This window comes from Calonectris borealis, chromosome 25 (genome assembly GCF_964195595.1).
Source record: "Calonectris borealis chromosome 25, bCalBor7.hap1.2, whole genome shotgun sequence".
NCBI classification, from domain to species: domain Eukaryota; kingdom Metazoa; phylum Chordata; class Aves; order Procellariiformes; family Procellariidae; genus Calonectris; species Calonectris borealis.
The window spans coordinates 7,097,761-7,118,746 of record NC_134336.1 but is presented as its reverse complement, the minus strand read 5'-3'; the positions used below and the strand labels follow the sequence as shown (position 1 = coordinate 7,118,746).

The 20,986-nt window shown below is 46.9% G+C and overlaps 1 protein-coding gene across 1 annotated transcript in view; it reads right to left on the bottom strand.

The window, feature by feature from the left end:
- Positions 1–1,647: 1,647 nt before the first annotated feature.
- The window catches only part of HIVEP3 (HIVEP zinc finger 3), a 67,421-nt gene continuing 48,082 nt past the window's right edge, over positions 1,648–20,986 (bottom strand). Inside the window, exons 4-6 of the mRNA XM_075173727.1 lie at positions 14,361–14,459; positions 5,828–6,888; positions 1,648–2,955 (exon numbers count right to left, since the gene is read on the bottom strand). Of these exons, the coding sequence (XP_075029828.1) occupies positions 2,062–2,955; positions 5,828–6,888; positions 14,361–14,459 (2,054 nt within the window). The 3' untranslated portion in view covers positions 1,648–2,061. The remainder of the gene's footprint in view (positions 2,956–5,827; positions 6,889–14,360; positions 14,460–20,986) is intronic.

The following is a 20,986-nucleotide window of genomic DNA, read 5'->3' as shown; positions in this document are numbered from 1 at the left end:
CACTGAACAGAGCTGCTACGCTGAACTGAACCCGCAGCCCCTGCTCCTGCCGTGGGATCTGGCCGGGTTTGAAAGCAGGACCAGCTTCCAGGCTTGGGGCCAAAGAGGGGGAGATGGGAAAAAGGGAAACTTGATAAAAGTGCTAATTAAGGTATAAATGGGTTCTGGACATTGTTTTGGTCAGTGTCACAGCCTTAATGTTATTTCCATGATATCTTCTTTTGTACTTAATTCCCTTTACAAGAAAAGCAAAAAAAAAAAAAATCAGAGAAGATGATTATTAAAAAATTTATATTATTTGCCCGTGAAACGGGAACAGTTCATAGCTCATCAAGTCTGGCAAGGAAATATGTTCTCATTCAGGGTTTTATTTGATTTCTTTTAATTTTTTTTATTTTTTTTTTTTTTAAAAAGTGTATTACGTACCCGATAAACTGGAACAGCTCTGAAAGAAGAAAGAACTGGTCCACTGGTTAAATATTTATATCTTTTTTTTTTTAAATAAAAAAAAAGAGGTTTGTACAGATTCCATAGACCAGAAAACCCTCTGAAATAGTAAAGAGCCTGCTGTCTGCTAGGGCAAACATGTATCGAACATTTGTATTTTAAAAATGACAGAGAGGAATGGCTCCATCGGGTCTCTCTGTATTTGGTATCGTATCTATTGGCAGTAGAGGCCATTGCTCCGCTATGGATGGTCATAGTTAAAAATTTGCTCTGGAAAAAGTTACTATGTATGCATAACAAGCTGACTGCAAACATTTACCTCTCAGCATCATAACTCTTTTCTTCCAAAACACCAAAAAAGGGCCCATCTGCACAATAAGGACTACGTTTGCGACGTTCCGCTTAAATAAATAAATAAAATTAAAATAAGAGACAGAGTCACTCGTGAGTTACAGAGCCGCAGGCGTGCAAACGACCAGAGCACGAACTACTCCTGCATCCCTGGAGCTCAACGAAGCCAAACCAGCCAGGACCGAGCGGGGATGGGGTGGAGGGAGCTTGTCCGCAACTAAACAATTACGGAGGAAAAATGGTTGCAAGGCTGAATTTACTTCCACTGTTAAACAAAGCGAGGGTGTTTACAGAGGGCTTCCAAACCCCAGAGGAGGGGGGCTCTCAGGCACAGGCATGGCTTTGCTGGGGCGGTGCGGGGGGCATCGCGGAGCGGCCGTGCGCGCGGGGAGCGGGCGCGGGGTGGAAGGATTAAAGCAAGCAGGAGGCCGGCTCGTCCAGCGAGAGACACCATTCCTGGCACCGGGTCTACATTCGATACATTCCTATGTTCTTGCAGTTAAATCTTTGAAGAAGAACCTTTTTTTTGTCCCTTTTTAGAAAAGTGCTTTGATGGGTTCTGCAGGAGGGAGGGATGCTCAAGATTCATTTTCTCTGTTGAGTGACAATTTCTCTCACTGCGAACGAACCTCCCCCTACTCAAGGAAGTGCTAGTTTCATTACAAGTTCAGGGTAAACACGTTTTTCAAATGTAAAGCAGTCTCAACTGTTTAAAGCACAACCATAGGCAATCAGAGGGATGCAAGAAAAAAAAACCAAGCACTTTGCGAGAATTAAATAAAGCATGTAATAAATACGAATCATAAACTTCTGTACACAGGAGCAAGGGTTTGGTTTTTTTTTTTTAATCATTTAATCAATATAAAAAAGTATTTCTGTTTTGTTTTTGTTTTCAGTGCATCTTCTTCCTCTTAAAATGCTTAACCCTTTCCTTTCTGCATCTCTCAGGCCCATAATAACGCACACCTAAATGGCAAAAAAGACAAGGTCTAACAAACCCCTTTCCAAAAAACTCTAAAAAAATATTCACAGCCTCAAACATTTTTGTACATTTCAAGCAACAAAAGGTATAGAAAAAGGCACAAGTAACTGCATACATGTGGAGATAATACCAGACTGGGACAAAGAAAACCAGGAATCTTCCATGGGTTTGGTCATTCACTAGAGTGCTTCTTATAGCGATGATTATACTAAAGGAAATAGTGTTGAAAATGTCTGTTGATTTTACATAGGAAGCCTAAAAGTGGAACAGATGGTGGAGGCTTAAGTACTTCCCGTGTTTTCATCCACCTTGTTTTGAGTTTGACCTAAATCTGCGTGCTCTAGCTGTGGACTGCTCTTCCTGGAGGTTCCCCCTTGGCGACGGGGCTCTCCGGAGAGGTTTCTCCTCCGGACGGAGAAGGGCTGGGCGTGCGAATGGCTCGACGGGGGCTCTGAGAGGCAGCCGGTGCTGCTGCTTCGGTCTAACGGCTGGGAGGGGAGATCTGAGATGAAAGTGCAGGATGATTCAAATGAAGTGCTCGAGCTGCCAGATTGCTTCTTGCCCGTTTTTTTCAAGGGTTCTTCCCCGCTTGTCGAAGGCTTTGGAGAGTGCTCGTCGGTTGTGCTGGGGCTGGCTGGGGATGCCGAGCAGCCTGCCTGCTCCGCGTGGCTAGACTCAGCGAACATTTTTACCCTGTATTCCTCCTGGTCTGTCTTTTGCTGAAGCTCACTAGTCCTCATTTTCTCTTCTAAGTAACCACTGCTCGTAAGCTCTGGGGACAGTGTGTATTTAGAAACCTTTGCAACAGGGGAGACGGATGCCGACGACGGCTCCCGCGGGACCTGCGGTTCCTCGTCCCTCTCGGGAGCCTGGCTGAACTCCGCGAAGCCGCTGCCGCCAGAGGCAAAGTATCCCGCTTGCAGGGACACGACTGAACTGGGCACCAAGCTGGGATGGGTGCTTGGCCTCGCCTGGACCATCTGGATGCCCCCAATGGGAATCATAGGATACGGGGTCCTTGTGAGCTGCTGCGAATGCAACGGGAGATGGCTGAAGACATTCTCCTCCCCTCGGCTGGGAGCGTGGACATGTATTTCATGAGGTGCCTGCAAGGGTCTGGAGCAGACAGGCTGCGTGACGCCAGGTGAGCATGTTGGGCTTCGTGGTTCTATCTTCTGCACCGGAGAGGGAAAAGAAACAGCTGAATCAGTGCAACGTACAATTTACAGCATTAGCATCATTAATGCTCACTCTAAGGATTGATTTTGTTAACAATTTTTTCTAATTTCAGGGAGATCAATCAACCGAGGAAGATTTGTACCCCCAAATCTTTAAGGTAAGGAACAACACAACCCACTGCTTTTGCCTCTGGGTCCAAATATGCCCACGGTCTGTTGGGGCACAGATCCAGGGTTTTGGTTCAGGCTTGGATCATTATAAAATCATAGAATAGTTGGGTTGGAAGGGACCTTTAAAGGTCATTTAGTCCAACCCCCCCCCTGCAATGAGCAGGGACATCTCCAACTAGATCGGGTTGCTCAGGGCCCCGTCCAACCTGACCTTGAATGTTCCCAGGGATGGGGCAACCTGTGCCAGTGTTTTACCACCCTCATTGTAAAAAATTTTTTCCTCATATCTCGTTTGAATCTACTCTGTTTTAGTTTAAAGCCATTACCCCTTCTCCTATTATCAGAGTTGCCTCTGAAGCCCTGGCAGAGGATGCCAGCGTTTCCTGCCATCCGAGCCGCTCTGGATCCCTTTCAGTACATGGGGTTTCTGAAAGCCCAGAATAATGTTATTTATTTTTACTGTACTTTCTTAAAGCAGGATTACATCCTTACAGCTGCTAATTGCAAGGATATTTTGGACCGAGTGCGAGAGAGCATCAACTCTCGTTTGACACAAAGTACACCCATCAGTGTGGTCCCCACCACCACCCTCATGGTGTGGTCTGTAGAAATCAAGGGTTAAGACCCTACCATTTTACCTTTTCCTCTTTCTCTCTTGGTGCTTCACATAGTTTCCTAATGTACATCATGGAGAGATATGTGGCTAAATAGAAACGGATTAATTAGTGATGAGGTTATAACTAAACCCCTAAACAGGACTCCCAAGAAGAGGAAGCAACAGAAACTGAAATCAACTTTCCATTAAGATGGGGTTAGCTATAAAATTTGAGGATTCACTGGAGGGCATATTTCTTTGTACGATTATGGACAATTGCCTGACCCTGCGAGCTGGATTCTCTATGAAGAGGCAACAGAGGAAAGCAGCAGAAGAGAACAGAAGAGAGAGAAAGCAAGAGCAAGCGAAGATAGTGTATACTTGGTCAGCAGCTACAAGCTCAAACACTTGCTAAATCTCACTTAACCACATGAAGTCTTGGCAGAATCACTATAGATGCTGGGAAACCCCCAGACAAATCATCTCAAGGGTGCAACAGCCACCAGAAGGAGAAACTACCTACTGCAAGAGCCAGTGGCAAGAGAGATGGTCACGATCAAGCCTGATGCACAGACTTGGCAGAAAGCCTTACACTGAAGCTAAGCTAAGATCATCTCCAAGTTTCTAAGCAATGCATAGGGCACCAGTTTTGAGCACAGAGCTCCGTTCAGGATCTGCTCAATCCACCTCTGATCTTTCTGTCTCTTATAGCCTTACGAGGAACACAATTTTGCAACTAAAGCCCAGCTGTCCATCTCACTAAAAAATGGACAGTTTCCCGTTCAGGTCGTTATTGTTGCTTTGGAGGCACATGAGAAAAGCAACAGTGGTGACTTTGGGTGCGTAAAAGGAGCAGGAAAATGGCGCAAAAAGGTATGAATGTGACAGCTAAGTTAAAAGGTGTGAGTGGGCAGATAAGCGGGGTTATACAATATTGTCTCCTATTGTGGACTAGGGAGCTTAGGGGATTTGCTACAAGTAGTGGCAGTGGGCACTTTTCCTGACAGAGATGCTTTAAATTTGAAGGACCGGGGTTTCCACAGCCCTGAGATTCACCACAAGAAGTTAATTGACAGGAAAGGGAAATAGCATTAAAGTAAGCAAAAGTTTGGACCTAAACCAAAGGATAGTCTCTGAGAAGGTAAGGCAAACACTCATAGTGGACAGCAGAAGGAAGGCAGCACCAAAAGACAGTATGTTATCGTAGACATGGAAGAAACGCACACTGGGCAGCGTGGCTTTTCTGGAGAAGACCTGGGTCAGCATCTGCCGTGACAGGTTCTCCAGGGGTTGTATAAAGGCCTCTCTCTTCCCAGTGCAGTCCCTAAAGGCTCGAGTGTCTCCTCACACCAGTTTCACAGCAGAGCAACTCCAGCAACTGAATCTCATGTTCATCAGCATAAATTACAGGAGAGCCAGGCACTTCAGTAGAAATGGGAAACGTTCCACCAAACCCGACGTCTAATTTGCCTGTAGCAGTGGGAGGAACATGCAATTTTCCTTTACCCATAGGATTTGATATGTCCAGCAGAGAGATTAAATAATTTTCTGGACCCAGTGGGAAACACTTCTCTGTGCTGAAGAGAGAAGCGAGATGAAATCAGAGATGTCCAAACAAACATTTCTCAGCAGTTAATCTAACAGAGTTGGCTGCGTATGTACGTAGCCCAGGAGTCAGCAATGGAGTGCAATGGCTAGTTCAGATCTGGTTCAGGTCGCTGAACAGTGAAAAATGGCCACAGCTTCACCCCAGCTTGGTGAAATCTCAGAAAAGGGTATGAAATTCCCAGCAAAAAAAGCCTCTTAGTGACAACTAGTCATTATTAAGCCGTCACCCTTACTGCTTGTCTCAGCAGGAGACTGGTTGGGTCAGGAGTGTAAATAATCCCTTGGAGAAGGGACAACTTTATTTCTCTTCAACTGAGATGAGCAGGCCCAAAATGGGTGCAAAACCCATTGCTGTCCGCTGTCACTTTTCTCTGGGTTACCTGTGACATCAGTCACAGTCAGAGTCACTGTGCACTTGTGCATTGCAACCTTCATTAAAAAACATATCAGAAAACGTACTGCAGGGGCTAGAAGGCGAGAGGGGCTTGGACTTACCAGCTTGGACTCGTAGAGCTGTACGTTTTTGCCAAAGAACCTGTGAGGTAGAGGCATCGAAGATAATATCCCATGCTGGGCTTGATATGAGCTCTGAACTTTGTCATCTGCTGCTGATTTGCTAGTACCAGGCGAGTCCTCTTTCCCGGGGGATGGATACCTAGGCGACTCTGAACAGCCTGGGGACAAAACTTTCTTCAGTGATAAATATCTGACTGATGACATCTCTCTGCTCGGCGATGAGTGCCTCACAGGGGAGACTTCTCCTTCTGGTGGAAGGTACGTTCTTGGGGACAGCTCTCTTCTGGGGGAAAGATGCCTGCTGGGTGACAGCTCAAGCCTTGGTGACACACATCTCAGTGGAGATGCCTCCCTCCTGGGAGAGACGCGCTGGCAAGGAGACAACCCTCTCCCTGGAGACAGGCACCTTAGAGAAGACAGTTCTCCAGTTGGCGAAAACCGTTTCGGTGAAGTTTCATTTTTGGTTAATAGGTGCTTTCTCGCTAGCATTGGTCTGCTGCTGCCACCACCTCTGCCAGAGTCCTGGCTCGGAGACCACCTTTTTCTTGGGGAGGTGTCTTTTGAGGTTGACAGGTCCATAACTAAGGACATCTGTGGCCTTGTGACAGACTCTCTTTCAGCAGATGCCAATTGTTCGGTGGAGGTCAAAGCTGGTCTGTGGAGACTCAAGAAGCTGTGGCACACAGCAATGTCACTGCTGTCTGCTGACCACTTTGTTTCCAGCCCTGAGGAGGAGGCCTGCTGGCCTTCACCTACTTTTTGGCTGCTGGAAACAGTTTCTTGGGCTAAGGACAATGCTATTTCGGTGCCTTCCTCTTGAGAAGATGGAGAGCCACCTGAAGAGTGCATCGGGAGGGTGGTATGTTTGCCTTCTGGCAATTTTAAAGGTGGCTCATCTTGGCTCTCCTCTTCTTCCTCATCTTCCTCATCTTCATTGTCATCATCATCGTCAGATTCCTCTAGGTCTGAAAACTGGTGTTCCTCAATTGGCTCAGATCCCTCCCGCCCCTCAGAGTCCTGGAATAGGTCTTCACTGGTTCCTGAAGGGATGGGCAAACACAAAACAAAGAGTGTAAAACACACATACAGGTACTATTTTTGTGCTAAATCTGCTCAAAAGTTCTAAGGGGACAAGAGGAGAGAGGACCCGGCTATTCCCTAGAGCTGATCATCTCATGCTTTGAAGTCTGCAGTCCTGCCCTCTGTGCCAGCTCCACTCCTGATGATCCCAGTAGATGCCAGTGAATCTCACCATCAGGACCTCCCGCTCTACCCTAATTTTGGTTCCAGCCATTGCTCTGTCAACACACGCAGCCGTTGGTCCCTGCTTCTGCTGTACACCTTCACACACCCTGCCTGCCTTTCTCTAGAAATGCAAAAAAGGCTCTTAATAGATGAGGAGAACAGCAGCACTATCATCCTTTGGTGGGCTTTTTATGACTAATTGTTGCAGTGGTGCCTACAAAATATCTACAGCTGCCAAAGTACGGGAAAGTTGCTGGGATGACTGCTCCCATCCTCACATGTTGGGCCTTCTCCTGCCTAGATTACATGACAGTTAAATATTAGCGAGACTGGACTTTTTTTTAAAGTAAACAATAGGGTTGAAAGAACCTCTGTGGATTTTCCCTTATTTTGAAAAATTCTAGCTATGATGCAGATGCTTCTTTGTGGCAAATGCTTTTGCTGTCTATCTGTGGAAGGTCTTGCACAGGGATGCTTTGTTAATAAGAGCTTGTAAACAATGACAAGTATACAGAAAGAAAATTCTAAAAGATTTGAAATATATCTGCAGGTAAAAATACAGCATCTCTCTTCTACTTTAAGAGCCAGCAGAAGCTTTCTGAGATCCCAAGCTCCCAAGCAGATCGCTGCCGGTTCACCCACTGCTCTGCTCTGCACTGAGAAAACTCTGCATTTCCCCATGCCAGATGTGCAGCTATCCTGGCAGAAATGCAAGCTCAGCCTGAAGAGGTCCATCGGGAACAGCCACTGGATGTCACTGTAGCTCAACAAAATTGCACTGTCAGGAGGCTTCCCTGCAAGTCCCCACTGCTTTGGAGGGGCTAATAAAATACCAGTTTCTCACTCGGTTTGTGCCAAGCACCAAGCCGATGGGTGTAGAGCTGCTGGGACATGCTTGGTCCCCCAGCTTCGGAAGGAGAGCACCTGGATGCTGCTTTGACACCCGCGTGAAGCCGGGTAACTAATTGCAGCACTGCTGGCCTCTTTTCCCCGTCAGTTCAGCCTAGGACACTGTTTCTCCTCTGATGAACACTGAAACGGTTTTCCATTTAGAGCTGCCATCTGTCAGCAGGACGAGCCGGAGGGAAAATTAAACGGAGCTAACGCTGAGGCTGGACCACACCTGCCTGCAGCAGGCAGGGTGGTTTTCAGAAGGGGACATGGCCACACAGTGAGAAGTCACTGTGATCTACGGATAAAAAGTCTAATTTTGTTTACTTTGAATAACAGGGCCTTACTCGTAAATGCTCATGAAGTATTTACCATTACCAGTGAAATAAGACATGTATTTTACCATGGCTGATTATCCATCCAAGAGTCAGCCTGAAATGCATCTCATTTGCTCCCCACCCCCTTTCAAAAGTATCTGTTAACTAGTCCTTAAGGCGAGACCTACTGCAGAACTCATACAGCATCGAGTCGAAGTCAGCAGCTCTCCAAGAGGCTGACTTGCGTTGTGAAATGCTTGTATAATGATGGTGTTTGCTGGACCCAGGATCCAGTGGCGAGTTGTCTGCAAACTCCCAAAGGAACTGAGTTCAGAACAAATATTATTCCAAACGACCAGTTCTCCCAGCTGTAGGGTGAACTGTGCATATTTCTTGCTTGGAAAAGGAACGCATTTCACTACCAGAGCTATGAGCTAGTCCCTGTCTCTGGTTTCGGGGTTTGACATCTGTGGGCTTCAGGATGGACAGGCAGCTACAGCCCCAGCCTCCACTGCGTGGCTCCGAGAGCCTTGTCCTGGGTGGTCTCCTTTTTTGGCCCCAGTCACACAATGGACAAGCGCTGGCCAGGACAGAGAGCAAGGACAGAAGTACGGAGTGAGGGAAATGTGAAGCCAGCTCCGCACTGGGGAGTTGTTTGCGTTTGCCACCGAGGGAAACATTTCAGTGAGTCTTGGGACAGCCCAAAGGGAATTTGCTTTAACCTCCTAACACGCTCCTTGCAGGCAGAAAGAGAGCTCAGACCTGAGCCCTGGCTTCTTGCAACTGAAATGCATTTTGCTGAGCTACTGGGCAGAGAAAGGGCAAGTCAGGAGAAGACACAGAGGGAGGGAGAGATGGAGAAGGGAAGGAGAGAGGGAGGTAGTGAAAACGTGCCCCGTCGACAGCTTTGTTTGAGGGTTGCATTTCATTACACATGTGTTCTTCTAAGGTTATTCTACCAAACTGGTGCAATCACACCAAGCAAAACCAATGCAGGAGTGACGAATTATACTCCAATCTCCTTTTATAGTAACACCCCTTACTTTCTCCTGCCCCTTAAATAGAAATAAAAACAATCAAATGAAACATAACTCTAGTTTAAAATAATCCAGGGAGTTTTAGGAACTGCTGCTCCCTCCCCGCCTGCCCCCAAAGGAAAGCATGGCAATTTTCCTGTGCTGGTTTGTGTCACATGGAAATAGTAATTTTTTTTTTTTTTTTTTTTAATTAAAATAGTCCCTGCTAGGCTCTGTTCTGAGCCTCTTTGCAAAGAAGAGAGAAGACACTCTGTGGTTACACAGAGGAAGGCTCTTTGCAATCCACTACTCTGAGAACAGGGGATGCGTGATATAGCTGTGATCTCTGATTTCTCATGCACCTTTCTGCCATTTTTACATTATTTTCTCATCCATCCAAATAGCCCCAACCATTACAGTACAAGATATGATTTTCTGACCATCTTCTTGGATGCTTTCTTTAGTATTTCCTTGGCATTTGTGAGCAATGGGCCTCCTTACTCATGAGGTAGAATATCTGAAATTTCAGCAGAAGTCCAGCGTTAGCTTTAACCAGGTGAAAAAGAAGCTGGAAGGAAAGAAAGGAAAAGTCCTCCGATACCACGCCTTCCTGTTTTCACCTTTCTGCATTCCTTCCTGGCAGACCGTCCCCTTTACACAAACACAAGTGGTCTTCATAAATGGGAGGAAATGGGGACTGTATATTTTTTGTAATACTAAAATTACAGGGATTGCTTGCATAATGCAATAAAGTCCAGACAGCGCAACACATTCCAGCGAGCAGCCGCGCAGCCAACAGCAACAACAGGAGAGGGTTCCTTCCGAAAGCTAATGGGTTCCTGTCCTCTGCAGTCCAGGTAGGGCCCTTCCTTGCTGGGCTTAGCAGGTGTCCAACCACCATGTGTTCAGCCACCAGCAGTCAGGGACCAATGGTTTAATGATGGCCAAAAAAAAGTCCCCCGGCTGATGGTCCCATCCTTTCCGCTGAGTGCTCTCCCAGCTGACCCAGGGGTGCAAGGCAGACCTTTCTTGGCCTTTTGTTTAGACCTACTCTTTCCACGAGACCAGCTCAGCCTCATCACCTGCCAGACCTCCGTTTTCGCAGGCAGAGCGGTCCCACCAGCTTACAGCCCGGACGGGCTTTCACACCGCTCGCACAACACGCTGCTGAGTGCACTACTATTAACCCTGTATGAGCCCAGGGATGAATGACTGAAGGAAATCGTGAACGAAAGCATTCCCCTGGACTGGTGAAGTGAGCCCTTGCAGTTCTGTCCTCGGAAGCCTGCAATTATGTGTAACATAAATAGGACTTCTGATTTGCAGGTTTTCAAAAGTGACACTCAATTAATATGATTCATTAGTTCTAATTGACTATAATGGAAAGGTTTAAAATAACAGTTCTTCTTTTCAGAGTCATGAAACCAACATTTCAGGAGCCACTCTCCTCTTTCCCTATCTAGCTTTGATCTGCAGAAGCATCACCAACGGGTGGTATAACAGCAGGGAGGCATTTCTGGAGACCATCAGCTAATCAATTATTTTAAGTGAGTTCCCGGGCTGAAGGAGTTCTCCAGCAATCCCACACGGGAGCAGCCTCCCCCTGCTCACACCATGCCAACACTTTTCCCTTGGGGCGGCTACTGCAGAATCCCCGGCTAGGTTTTCTTTTGGCCATGCCCTCCTTTGGAAAGGCCACGGCCAAGTACAGCATGTCTCTGCCTGATCGAAAGGTTGCTCTGAAGAGCTGGAGAAAAGCCAAGAGTTCAAGCAGATTTAAAAGGAAGAAAGCCATCCCTTGAGGCAGAGTGGCACACTGTCGGCCAGGTCAGATATCCTTAGCCTTTGTTATATGTTTATTCTGCGTGGTCTGGGAAAGCCCTTTGTCCTTCCCCGTACATGTCAGGAAAGGCACTGTGAAAGGGGGCACGGGTGTACCCTCTACGGTAACACCGCAGAGTCTTTCTTTCTCCCATGTCCTCGTCCCCTGACTGTCCAGGTGACTACACCTGGCCTGAACCAGAACCCAGGTCTGAAAAGGCATGGTACCACTGCACTGGGGGATCACTGGGGTTTGGGATTGGTTAACCAGTGGGACTTCTCAGATATCTCCTACAGGTTCTCTGCTGGCAAGCTGAGCAGTGGTCTGTTCAGATCAAAGACAGTTGCATCAGCCCTCCAAGCCATATTTGTCCCAGGACAGTGACAAGCCCTGCAGCCCCATCAGATTGCTCTGCATCTGCACCTCAGTGCCTCCAAAACAGGGCGGCCACATCCAGCCTCCTCCGCAGGAATGGTCCCAGGGCCATGCTAATTCCCAAACTGTGCTCAGCATTTTTTTGGAAGTGTGGTAGATGGCCTGAACTACAGATGTCTTGTTGATTCCTCCTGCAGTTTAAATTGAGAAGATGGCGTGCCAGCGCCTGCAAATGTCCCCAGCACTGTTTAATTAACCAGTGTGGAGATACCCCAAGGATACAGCACACTGCGGGGGACAACATTTCTGAGCTTCGATATCCAAAAACTGAGACTTAAAGCACCTCGGAGGGTCCCAGCGGCCAGGGCTGCCCGGCGGGCACAGCCTCCCCAGCCCTGTGACCCACCTGCACCGCGAGCTCCTCTGCGGCACGAAGGGCTGCAGCCTGCAGCAGAGCAAACCCCGTTCCCATGGGCTACATAGGGAAACACACTTAGGGATTTTTAATTACCTACGAAGCAGGAAGCATCTGACACTGCCCATGTCCCGGGAACCAACCCCTTTCCCAATAAAACCTCTGATGGACTTGACCTCAGCAGGGGACCGGGGTGATAAGCGCTGTTTGTTGTTCCTGCCGAGTTAACATTCCCTGGCTCACAGTGCCGTCTCCAGAACTTGCTCAGCTGATGTGCACTTTATAAAAATAACCGTGGCGCCATGTGTTTTATGAAGTTCATTTTAACCCATTGTCAACAAACTCTTGCGGGCTGTGGCAGAATGAATCCCAGGGATGGGGGAATCAAAATTGTTTGGGGTAAGACGGGGGTGAAACAGGAAACAGAGAAAAAAAATGCTAAAGACAGCCGCATGAGCTGCTTTCATACTGGGATTTCTGGGGTGGCAGCCAGGAAGGGTCAATGGTGTTATGACCAGCCTGCAACACAATGCAAACAGAAAACACCACCCTGCTCTGTGGCACTAAGTGTTTTATCCAGGAATAAACACACTGTGACAGAGACAGACCTGGGCTCCCGAGCCTCTCTTCCCTCTGGAGCTGGTATGTGCAGCGTTTCCTATAAATGCAAACGACCTGCTGAACACAAATGCAGATGACCCAAAATTTCATGAGGACTCGAGATCTGCTACCCCTAAGGCTTCTTCCCCATCATTCCTGTGCTGCGGCTCCAGCCCCGAATACTCAGGGTCTTGCTAAAGGAAACAGAATAACAATCGTAAAAACATCTAACTGTTCCCTGGAGACACATAACCTAACCCTTCACAGCTGTCGGAGCACAGCCTCCAATGATTTGGGTAAAACATCTTTTTCTAGCTCAAACAGCTAAGTATACATGAGACTTCCCCACGTTCCTTCATCTCCCAGCTTGGAGATCTTCCTCAGCTTTCCCTCAACATTTCTGATGGAGACAGGAGGGCTTATGGTCACCGCACTCCTGCCCGATGCTGCCCAGCCTCCCAGGAGGAGATCTGCTTCTCGGGATGACTTCAGGGAAATTCAGCTGCAGATACTATAAACCAGGGCGGAAATTACTGAATAAGAGAGTCATGTGTCCTTCTCAAAGAACAGACAGACTCCTGAATTTACAGAGCCTTGGACAGACTTTGTGTGCGTGTGTTTGTGCATAAGTAGATGAAAGAAATAAGCAGGGAGTCAGGGTAAATGTATCTTCTTGTAAAGCACTCAGAATAATGCCATTAAATGCCAAAGCACCATGTTATTTTACTTTTGCTGGCTCTTTCCCTACTGAGAAATCTTCCAGATCATTTCTGGCCTGGCTGATTCACCTTCATCCTACACATGGAAAAGACCCGTGAGAGTGAGGGATGAGGGAAGCAGCTGCTTCACGCCCCATCCTGGTATGCTGAGGTCTCCAGCAGTGGTGCAGGGTCCAGGCTGGGTCTGCCTGCAGAGACGGGAGCAGCTCATGCACGCACCAGTCCCTCCAGACGCAGCCCAGGTTTGCACTGGTAATTTGGAGTCTCCTTGTATCAGCCAAATACAGTAAGATGGGCAGGTCCCTAGAAGATGATCCTTATGGAGAAGCGCTTCTCTGGAGGCCCTTTCAGTAGGAAGGTATCCCCCGAGTCGCTGATACTCCTGTATTGCTGGAGTGCATTCCCTCTGCCGAGAACATCACCACAGCCTGCACGGGCCACGCACCGAAGGGTCACCCCTGCGCTCATGCTCAGCACTTCAGCTCCAGTAAAATATGCTGTCAGACCATAACCAGGGGTGCCAGGACTGATTTTTCTCCTTCACCCACCAGACTGTGCTTGCAGCAGCAAAGTGGGGGTTCACAGTCTCATGCAATGCGTCCTCAGGGGCGGGTCTCATTTTGCTGCTTCGGAGACTCCCTCTATGGCCAGGAGAGACCCAGGCTCTTCCAGAGCACGGCAGTCAGGCTCCTGAACTCCCTGCTAGAGATACCCCAAAATACCAAGGAGCGCCTTCTCACGCCACGGATCCACTATTTATTATTACGTGTACAGCCCACATGCAGAGCGCTGGGCCAAACGCAGGATGCTCCCTACCCGCCCGTTTCCTCTTGCCTCTGTCTGCAGCCAGCCCAAATACTGCAGACAAACATGCACAACCCCCAGCAGGGAGACACGGACTCGCAGACTGTCCCACGGATGCAGCCTCCCAGGACGGCCCCGTCACCCACCCCATGGAAGCAGAAATCTCCCCTTGGGTGCTGGAAGGAGCCTGGGGTGAACAAAACTGCTCCACATCTTTGAAAGGATGATCTGCGGAGCACGTCTCCTGCCTGAAGGGACACTGCCCTCTCTTAGCAGCAATAGCAGGTTTATAACGTGAAAGATTTTACCTTCTTCGGCTTCCAGATCCACCAGTGAAGATACCAACACGCCCATCTCCTGACATTTTTTGCTGTGGGCCTTTGACTTCATATGTTTAGTCAGATTCCCTGAAAAGAAGCAGAAAACATATTTTGGTGAATATGGCTCTTTTTTTTCTTTTTTTTTTTTTCTTTTTGCAAGCTCAGCAGTAACAAGTTAATAATTTGGCTCTGAACCAGACAAAGGAGGCCTCTGACTCTCCCCAAACCACTATTCATTGCAAATACCCCGTGACACAAGGCTAAGTCCTCCCTTTCGTTCCTTTGCTGCTGCACTGGGGTGGAAGCGGAGGTGCTGGCAGGTGACCTTTCAGGTGTTGTGCAACCTGAAAAAAACAGTTGGGGTACACATTTGGGTTTGGGGGGAAGAAAAGTCCTGAATTGCTTTCAGCTGTGATGGTGCAGCAAAGAAAATGGTAGGAAAGTAGGGAAGAGAAACACAACTCAATCTAGCATCACCTCCCACCTCATCCCAGCACACAGGGTCACCTGCCTGGAGGTGAGGAGCTCCTTAGCACCACGGGGCAGACTGGTACTACCAAAATGAGTGCTCGAGATGCCAGCAACAGGGAAAAAACCTACAATCACCCTCTCCCCCCAGCAAGATGGTTCAGATGCTCTGGCATGCACCGAAGTGCCAGGCAAAAGTTCACAGCTCCCTGGAGCAGGAGTCATGGATACCCTCTGAAGCTCTGTGCACCAGGGTCTGGCAGCACTGAGAAAACCTGCTGAGCACTAACGAGGCTTTCTCAGGGCTGGGATGGAAAGAGCAGCCCCTGCAAGGGGGAGTCCGGGATGTGGTGGCATTGGTTACTGCTCTGAGACAGTGTGATGGGATAACTCGTGGGCAGCCGCCCTCACAGAGCATCTCTCTAATTCTAACTCCCAAATTACAGGCAGGTTAATTAGACAGTTATTAACCCTGCTATATCCAAGGGAAACGCTAAACAAAGGGGAACCTTGGCTGAGGGGGAAAAGGTAGGTAGGTGGAACAGAGAGAAAAATAAAGGGTAGGAGAAATAAAGAAAAAAAATGTCCCATTTTTCCCTTTCCTTTCCTACACCTCTTTATGGGCTGAGCTGATAATGAGACGAAACCTGGGCCCTTGCTGAAGCTCCACCAAGGGCTGTTTAATTTCCCAGCACAGCCCAGGAGCCGGCTGAGCACTCCAAATTCACTGCAGCAATATGATGTGCCATCAGCCTTCTTGTTAGCTAACACTTGAGAGTAGTGCTGAACACAAGGCTTGTTGTTATCACCAAAAAAAAAAAAGAAAAAAAAAATTGAGGAAAAAAGGAATTCTCACACTTTATTATAACCTTCAGCTGAGGACTGAGGTCCCTCAGCTGGTATCCTGCAATCCACAGAGTCCCCTGGTCCCTGAGCTGGGTGGGAGTATAGAGGGCCTCTATCAACCTCTCCTCCCGCTGCTCCGGATAGTATAAATAAATAAGCAACTATTCATTGGAGCAGAGAATTACCCATGATGCCCGCACATCTCAGAAGAGTGCCATAACCATCTAGCTACCAAGTTAGTTTCTCTTTAGCCCATGAATTATTTATTTAGCCCATTTTATACAAAATGGAATAGCTCCAACAGGAAAGACCAAGAGAGACAAAGGCTGACTATATATCCTTGTGTATCTGGCACCCACCTAGGATGTGGCTTCAAAGGATGTTTAATAATTTAAATGCAGCAAAACAGCTCCAATAAAAGAGATTTATTATTTTAAATCTTTGTGCCTAAATACCCTTAGCCCCATGGTTAGGACACTCAGGTATGAGGATGAGGCCAGCTTGGCTCAGGTCCTTTCTCCGAATCAGACCTCTCTTTGTCCACTTTGGACCAGGAGTTTTGTTGTGGACCCAAATACACCCAGTCAGACAAGAGCGTGCTCTCATGGACGCCTCTGGTTCCAGAGAATCACCATTGTTTTCAAGTGAAAAACTGTTTCACCGAAAAGTATCCAACGGGTCCAAATTGTGGCCTCATGGAACTGGAATTTAATTTTGGACCTAACTAGCAAAAAGACAAACTGACTCTGTTGAAATCAAACCCTGCTGCTTCTGCCTGTCCATCATGGCACATCACATCTTGGCTGGCAAAAATGACCCATCTTTGCTCAGTTACCACAGCAAAATCCCTAACTGGCTTCCCTCCAATGATAATAAACACAGAAAATAAGCCCAAGTAAATGCCTGGCATGAGCAGGGGGTTGTTGGTTAAGCTATGGTCTGTGGCACCTCGGGAATTCAGCTGGGATCCCCATGGTGGGAAGAATGGGGAGGGGAGGTCCACCAGACGTTTTGGTGCTACCACATCCCCAAAACAAGCTCATAAATTCACTGGGCTACATGCATCTGGCTTTGGCTAAACCGGGAGGGCATAATATTAATTACTCGGGGGGGCTGTTGAATGCAATGTTTTGGGCAAGACTGCAGCCACCCCGTACTCAAGGGAGGGACTCTGGTCCTCAGAGGCATACAGCAGCCACCTTGGCCACTTCAGATGTCCGGAGGCTGGTTATACACACAACTCCTCCCCGCTGCCTCAGCTCCAGAGCTGTTCTCAGCGAACACACACTCTCCCTTTTGCTGCTGCAGGATCTGGGCAGACACAGGGAGCCCAGCCGGCTGCTTCTGCAGCCTGCAGCTCTCTGCCCATCACTTCATTCACCTCTGCTTTGACTCAGCTCCACCCTGAGCAATGGTTCGGGTTGACAAGCTCTGCCAGAAGCCATCAGTGTCACGTCCTTTTTTACTTTTTTTTCACTGGAGGCAACTGTCCTTGTGCAAGGCAACGCCATGGCTTCTCCTCTTCCTTCCCCACCCAGGCTGCCTGCACAGGCATAAGCTGGAAGGCACTGCACGGGCAATGCCAAAACCCCTGTGCGAATGAGTTTATGCAAAATACCAAAGGACCGATTCATAGCAAGTGTTGCTTTCTTTCCCCTTCTACTTTTTTCTACTCTGCTCTCCATCTTCCTTCATTCTGATTTGGTTAGATAAGGTAATACCCATATGCGCTGATGAACAAGATAAGCCTGCAAAGCTCTCGGTGCAAATCCCCCTGGTCTATCCATGCACAGCACCCTGCACGCACACCAAGAAGAAATTCCAACAAAATAGGGATGCTGCTATCCTTTTAGGGAAGGGAGACTCAGTGGGCCGGATTCTCATCTGACCTAAGTTTGCATCATTTTAAGGAATTTAAAAGTTCGAGGCTTATTTACACCAGCTGAGAAGCTGAGTTACCATCTTGGGAGCAATTTGGAGGACAATGGTATTTATCTTATCAGGGTTCTTCTTACAGTTTGTGTTTTTAGACCTCTTAATTAATGCTGGCAGGATTAAATGCTAAAGTCCTTCGGCAAATTTCCAGTAAAATCAACACCATGTTGCCTAAGTAAAAGCTGGACATGAATCCTACAAGGAAGGACTCACAGCTACTTGTTGCCTTACAGAGTTCTGGCTCCCAACTTAAAAAAAAAAAAACCCAAACCCACATAGCATTGCTTCCTTGGAAACAGTGGAAAAAACATATTTGAAGGAGCAAGAGGGAAACTAGCAGGCAGGGAAGCTGGATTTAAATAGCAGAACAGTTATATTGAATCCTAAGCAGGTAAGCGGTCCTCACTAAGGATTGTCTACCAAAAAGTTCCCAGATTTGAAATAAACTGGCTATATTTAAATACATTCAGGAATCAGTGGAAATTGTGACCCCCACCCCAACTATTGCTGCTTTGGAGGAGTACACACACTATCAGCACAGCGCTCTCATTACGCCTGCTTATAACTATGCATTACTGGCTGCTTAAGCTCTTCTGATGTTGTGAGGTCTTATTCTGGACTTAAAGCAGCTTAAATACTTGTGTTGTTTTGAGAAAGCTATAACTCTAGTGTTCCAAAAGCATTAAAGCAGCTTAGTAAGGACTAGAAGTGATTTCCCAGTTAAATTTAAAGAGGGGAAATTAATTTTTCAGAATATCCATTATCATATTTTAAAGGTGGCGGAGTTAAAGCAAAACGTAGGGAACAGAAACATTAAGATTTCTGGAAAAAGTATCCTGTCTGTATTGGGCATACACCACGCTTTCTATTTCTCCTATTAAATGTGAACAATTTAACAACAACAACAACAACAAAAACCCAACAAATGACCAACTGCATGATCTCAGCGTCCAAGGCGACATTGTGATACAAACATTCACAGCTTTCCAGGACTTAAGTATTATCATATTCCTCTTTTAAAATAATATGCAAGGAGAGCAACAGCTACTCTATAACTATCAGACTCTCATTTTGCTGTGAGACGCACTCACACACAGAGAACCAGCCACAGGCCAATACTCTTCGTCCCAGATAAACCCTTGAAATAGGTTTTATGTGTGACTTAAATAATGCACAGGCCTTGATTTAGGTCTCGGCATGGAGATAAAGTCCCCAACTGAGACGGAGAGAGAAGGAAAGCTTCTATGAGAAGGAAAGCTTTAATTTATATAATTTATTGGGCAAAAGATTTCAATGTTTTAAATTTTTTTTATTATCTTTTATACTTATTGACTTAAAGATTAAAGGAGAGAATTTGAACGTCTAGCCTGCCTGCCTGTATTGATACAGGCTATAAAATATTAGCCATCTTCTGGATCAAGCCTATCAGCTTGTGTTAGCCAAAAACTAATCTTCCAGAAAGGTACCCAGGCTGGATTTGTAGATTTCAAAATACAGAGAATTAGCATATTTCCCACTGAGGTTTGTGCTGAGACTTAATAGCTGCACTGTTTAAAAAAATAACAGCTAATATTTCACTTGAATTTGCCAGTCTTTTACTTCCAGCCCTCATTCCTTTTTTTTTTGACCTTTCCCTGATAAGTTAAAGCCCTTTTGCTCGCAGTGTCTCCTGTCTGGACCACTGGGTCATTTTCTGTTCCCAGCGACACATCTCACGCCACATTGCATAAGGGAGCAGGCAGCAATTCCTGAGGATAACTCTGTCCTCGTCCCATCAGGGGTTTGTGACATCCCGAGGAGCGGGGGACCAAAGCCTCCTCCCAGCAGTGGCTCCACAGGGATGCTCGGACCCTTTCCCTCTTCCCAGACGCCAGGGAAGGGCCCCAGCACACACAGGGTGCAGGGACATTTTGCAAATCTATATATCAATCTGCCCTGCTATAACAGCAGTTAATTCTTTTGGAGCTTTCCGCCAGTTGGACCTGCTCTATAGTTTCCAGAAGAGGCTTAGCAGAGCGCTGAGTCTGCTACAGCAGTAATAATAATAAACTGTGCAGCCATAACCTTGCCTTTAAGGGCTGAGGGGGTAATGCATTTAATATATTAACATGTTCAATAACCTCAGTGCCTGTCATGTGCTGATTTAAGGAACTGCAAACTAATTTATTAAAGGAAGACTATGGCTGAGGACATGAAGAAGTCTGGTGTCTGGAAACTGTGAGTGGACTAGACTATCAAATGGATATCTTCAGCCAACAGGCACCAATGTCCTTTACACAAGCACCTTTTAAATCAATATGAAGCTCCTTGTCCCTTCTGACCTCCAAGCAAAGGCAGCGGCATCGACACAGCGAGCTGCTCCATACACTTTGTCCAGAAATTTCAAGAAACCTTAAGTAATGAGGACGTGAGAGTCTGATGTGAGTCTGAACGAGAACAGAAATAGCTGTGGAAAAGGATAATGTCTGCACAGGAGGGGAATTAATGCGCCAACACTGACCCACATGCCCAAGTCAAGGAGTGAAGAAAGGGGCTGCGCTTCCCTCAAGGGTCTGGAGACGAGTGACAAGGGAAGGCTGGCGGTTCCTGTGTCCCCTCTGGGAAGGTGGTCAAGGGAAAAGCTCTCCCTGACCTTCCTGAAAGGGAAAATTGTTAGACTGCAACTTTTTCTTCATTTCCTTCCTGGTAAGAAAACAATGAAGAAGCTGCTTAACTTCTTTTAAACAACCTCTTGGAGGCCACGGTAACAAACCTCTTAGGCGGGCGCTTCTACAGTGGAGGTAGAGACACCTCATTAAAGAGGCACGTTTATATCTGGTCCAGAAACGTAAAATCAAATAAATCTTTACAAACCAAATTTCCAAGACTGCTGTTTCCATCAGCTAAGTGAGCACACAAAAATCTCATGGATTTGCTTTAAAATAATAAAAAAGAATTTTCCCTGCAGTTCTTTAACCCAAAGGAACAGCTTCGCTTACAGTGACAGAAATGCACAGAAAGCAGACAAGCAGCATAATTAGTGAAAAGGGGAAAATATTTAAAGCTCTTTCTTTTGCGAAAGTTTTCCCAGTTCTTGGAACACAAATATGGATTTTCCGGGGCGGGGGGGGAGAGGTACATTTTAACCAGATAAAGATCCTCATTAAAAATAATAATAAAAAAACATTTAACTGCTTCCAGCCTACTTGAGAGTTTAGAGCATTAGATCATGCTGCAGAGATCTACCACAGCCAAAATGAAGACAGCTCCACAGATATCCCCCGTGAGTTTACGCTGAAGGCTAAAATTAACTTTGGAAAGCTGATTTCTAAAAGAGCTTCAACTCAGCTTATATTTGCAAGTGCAGTCCGGTAGTGAGAGCTCCA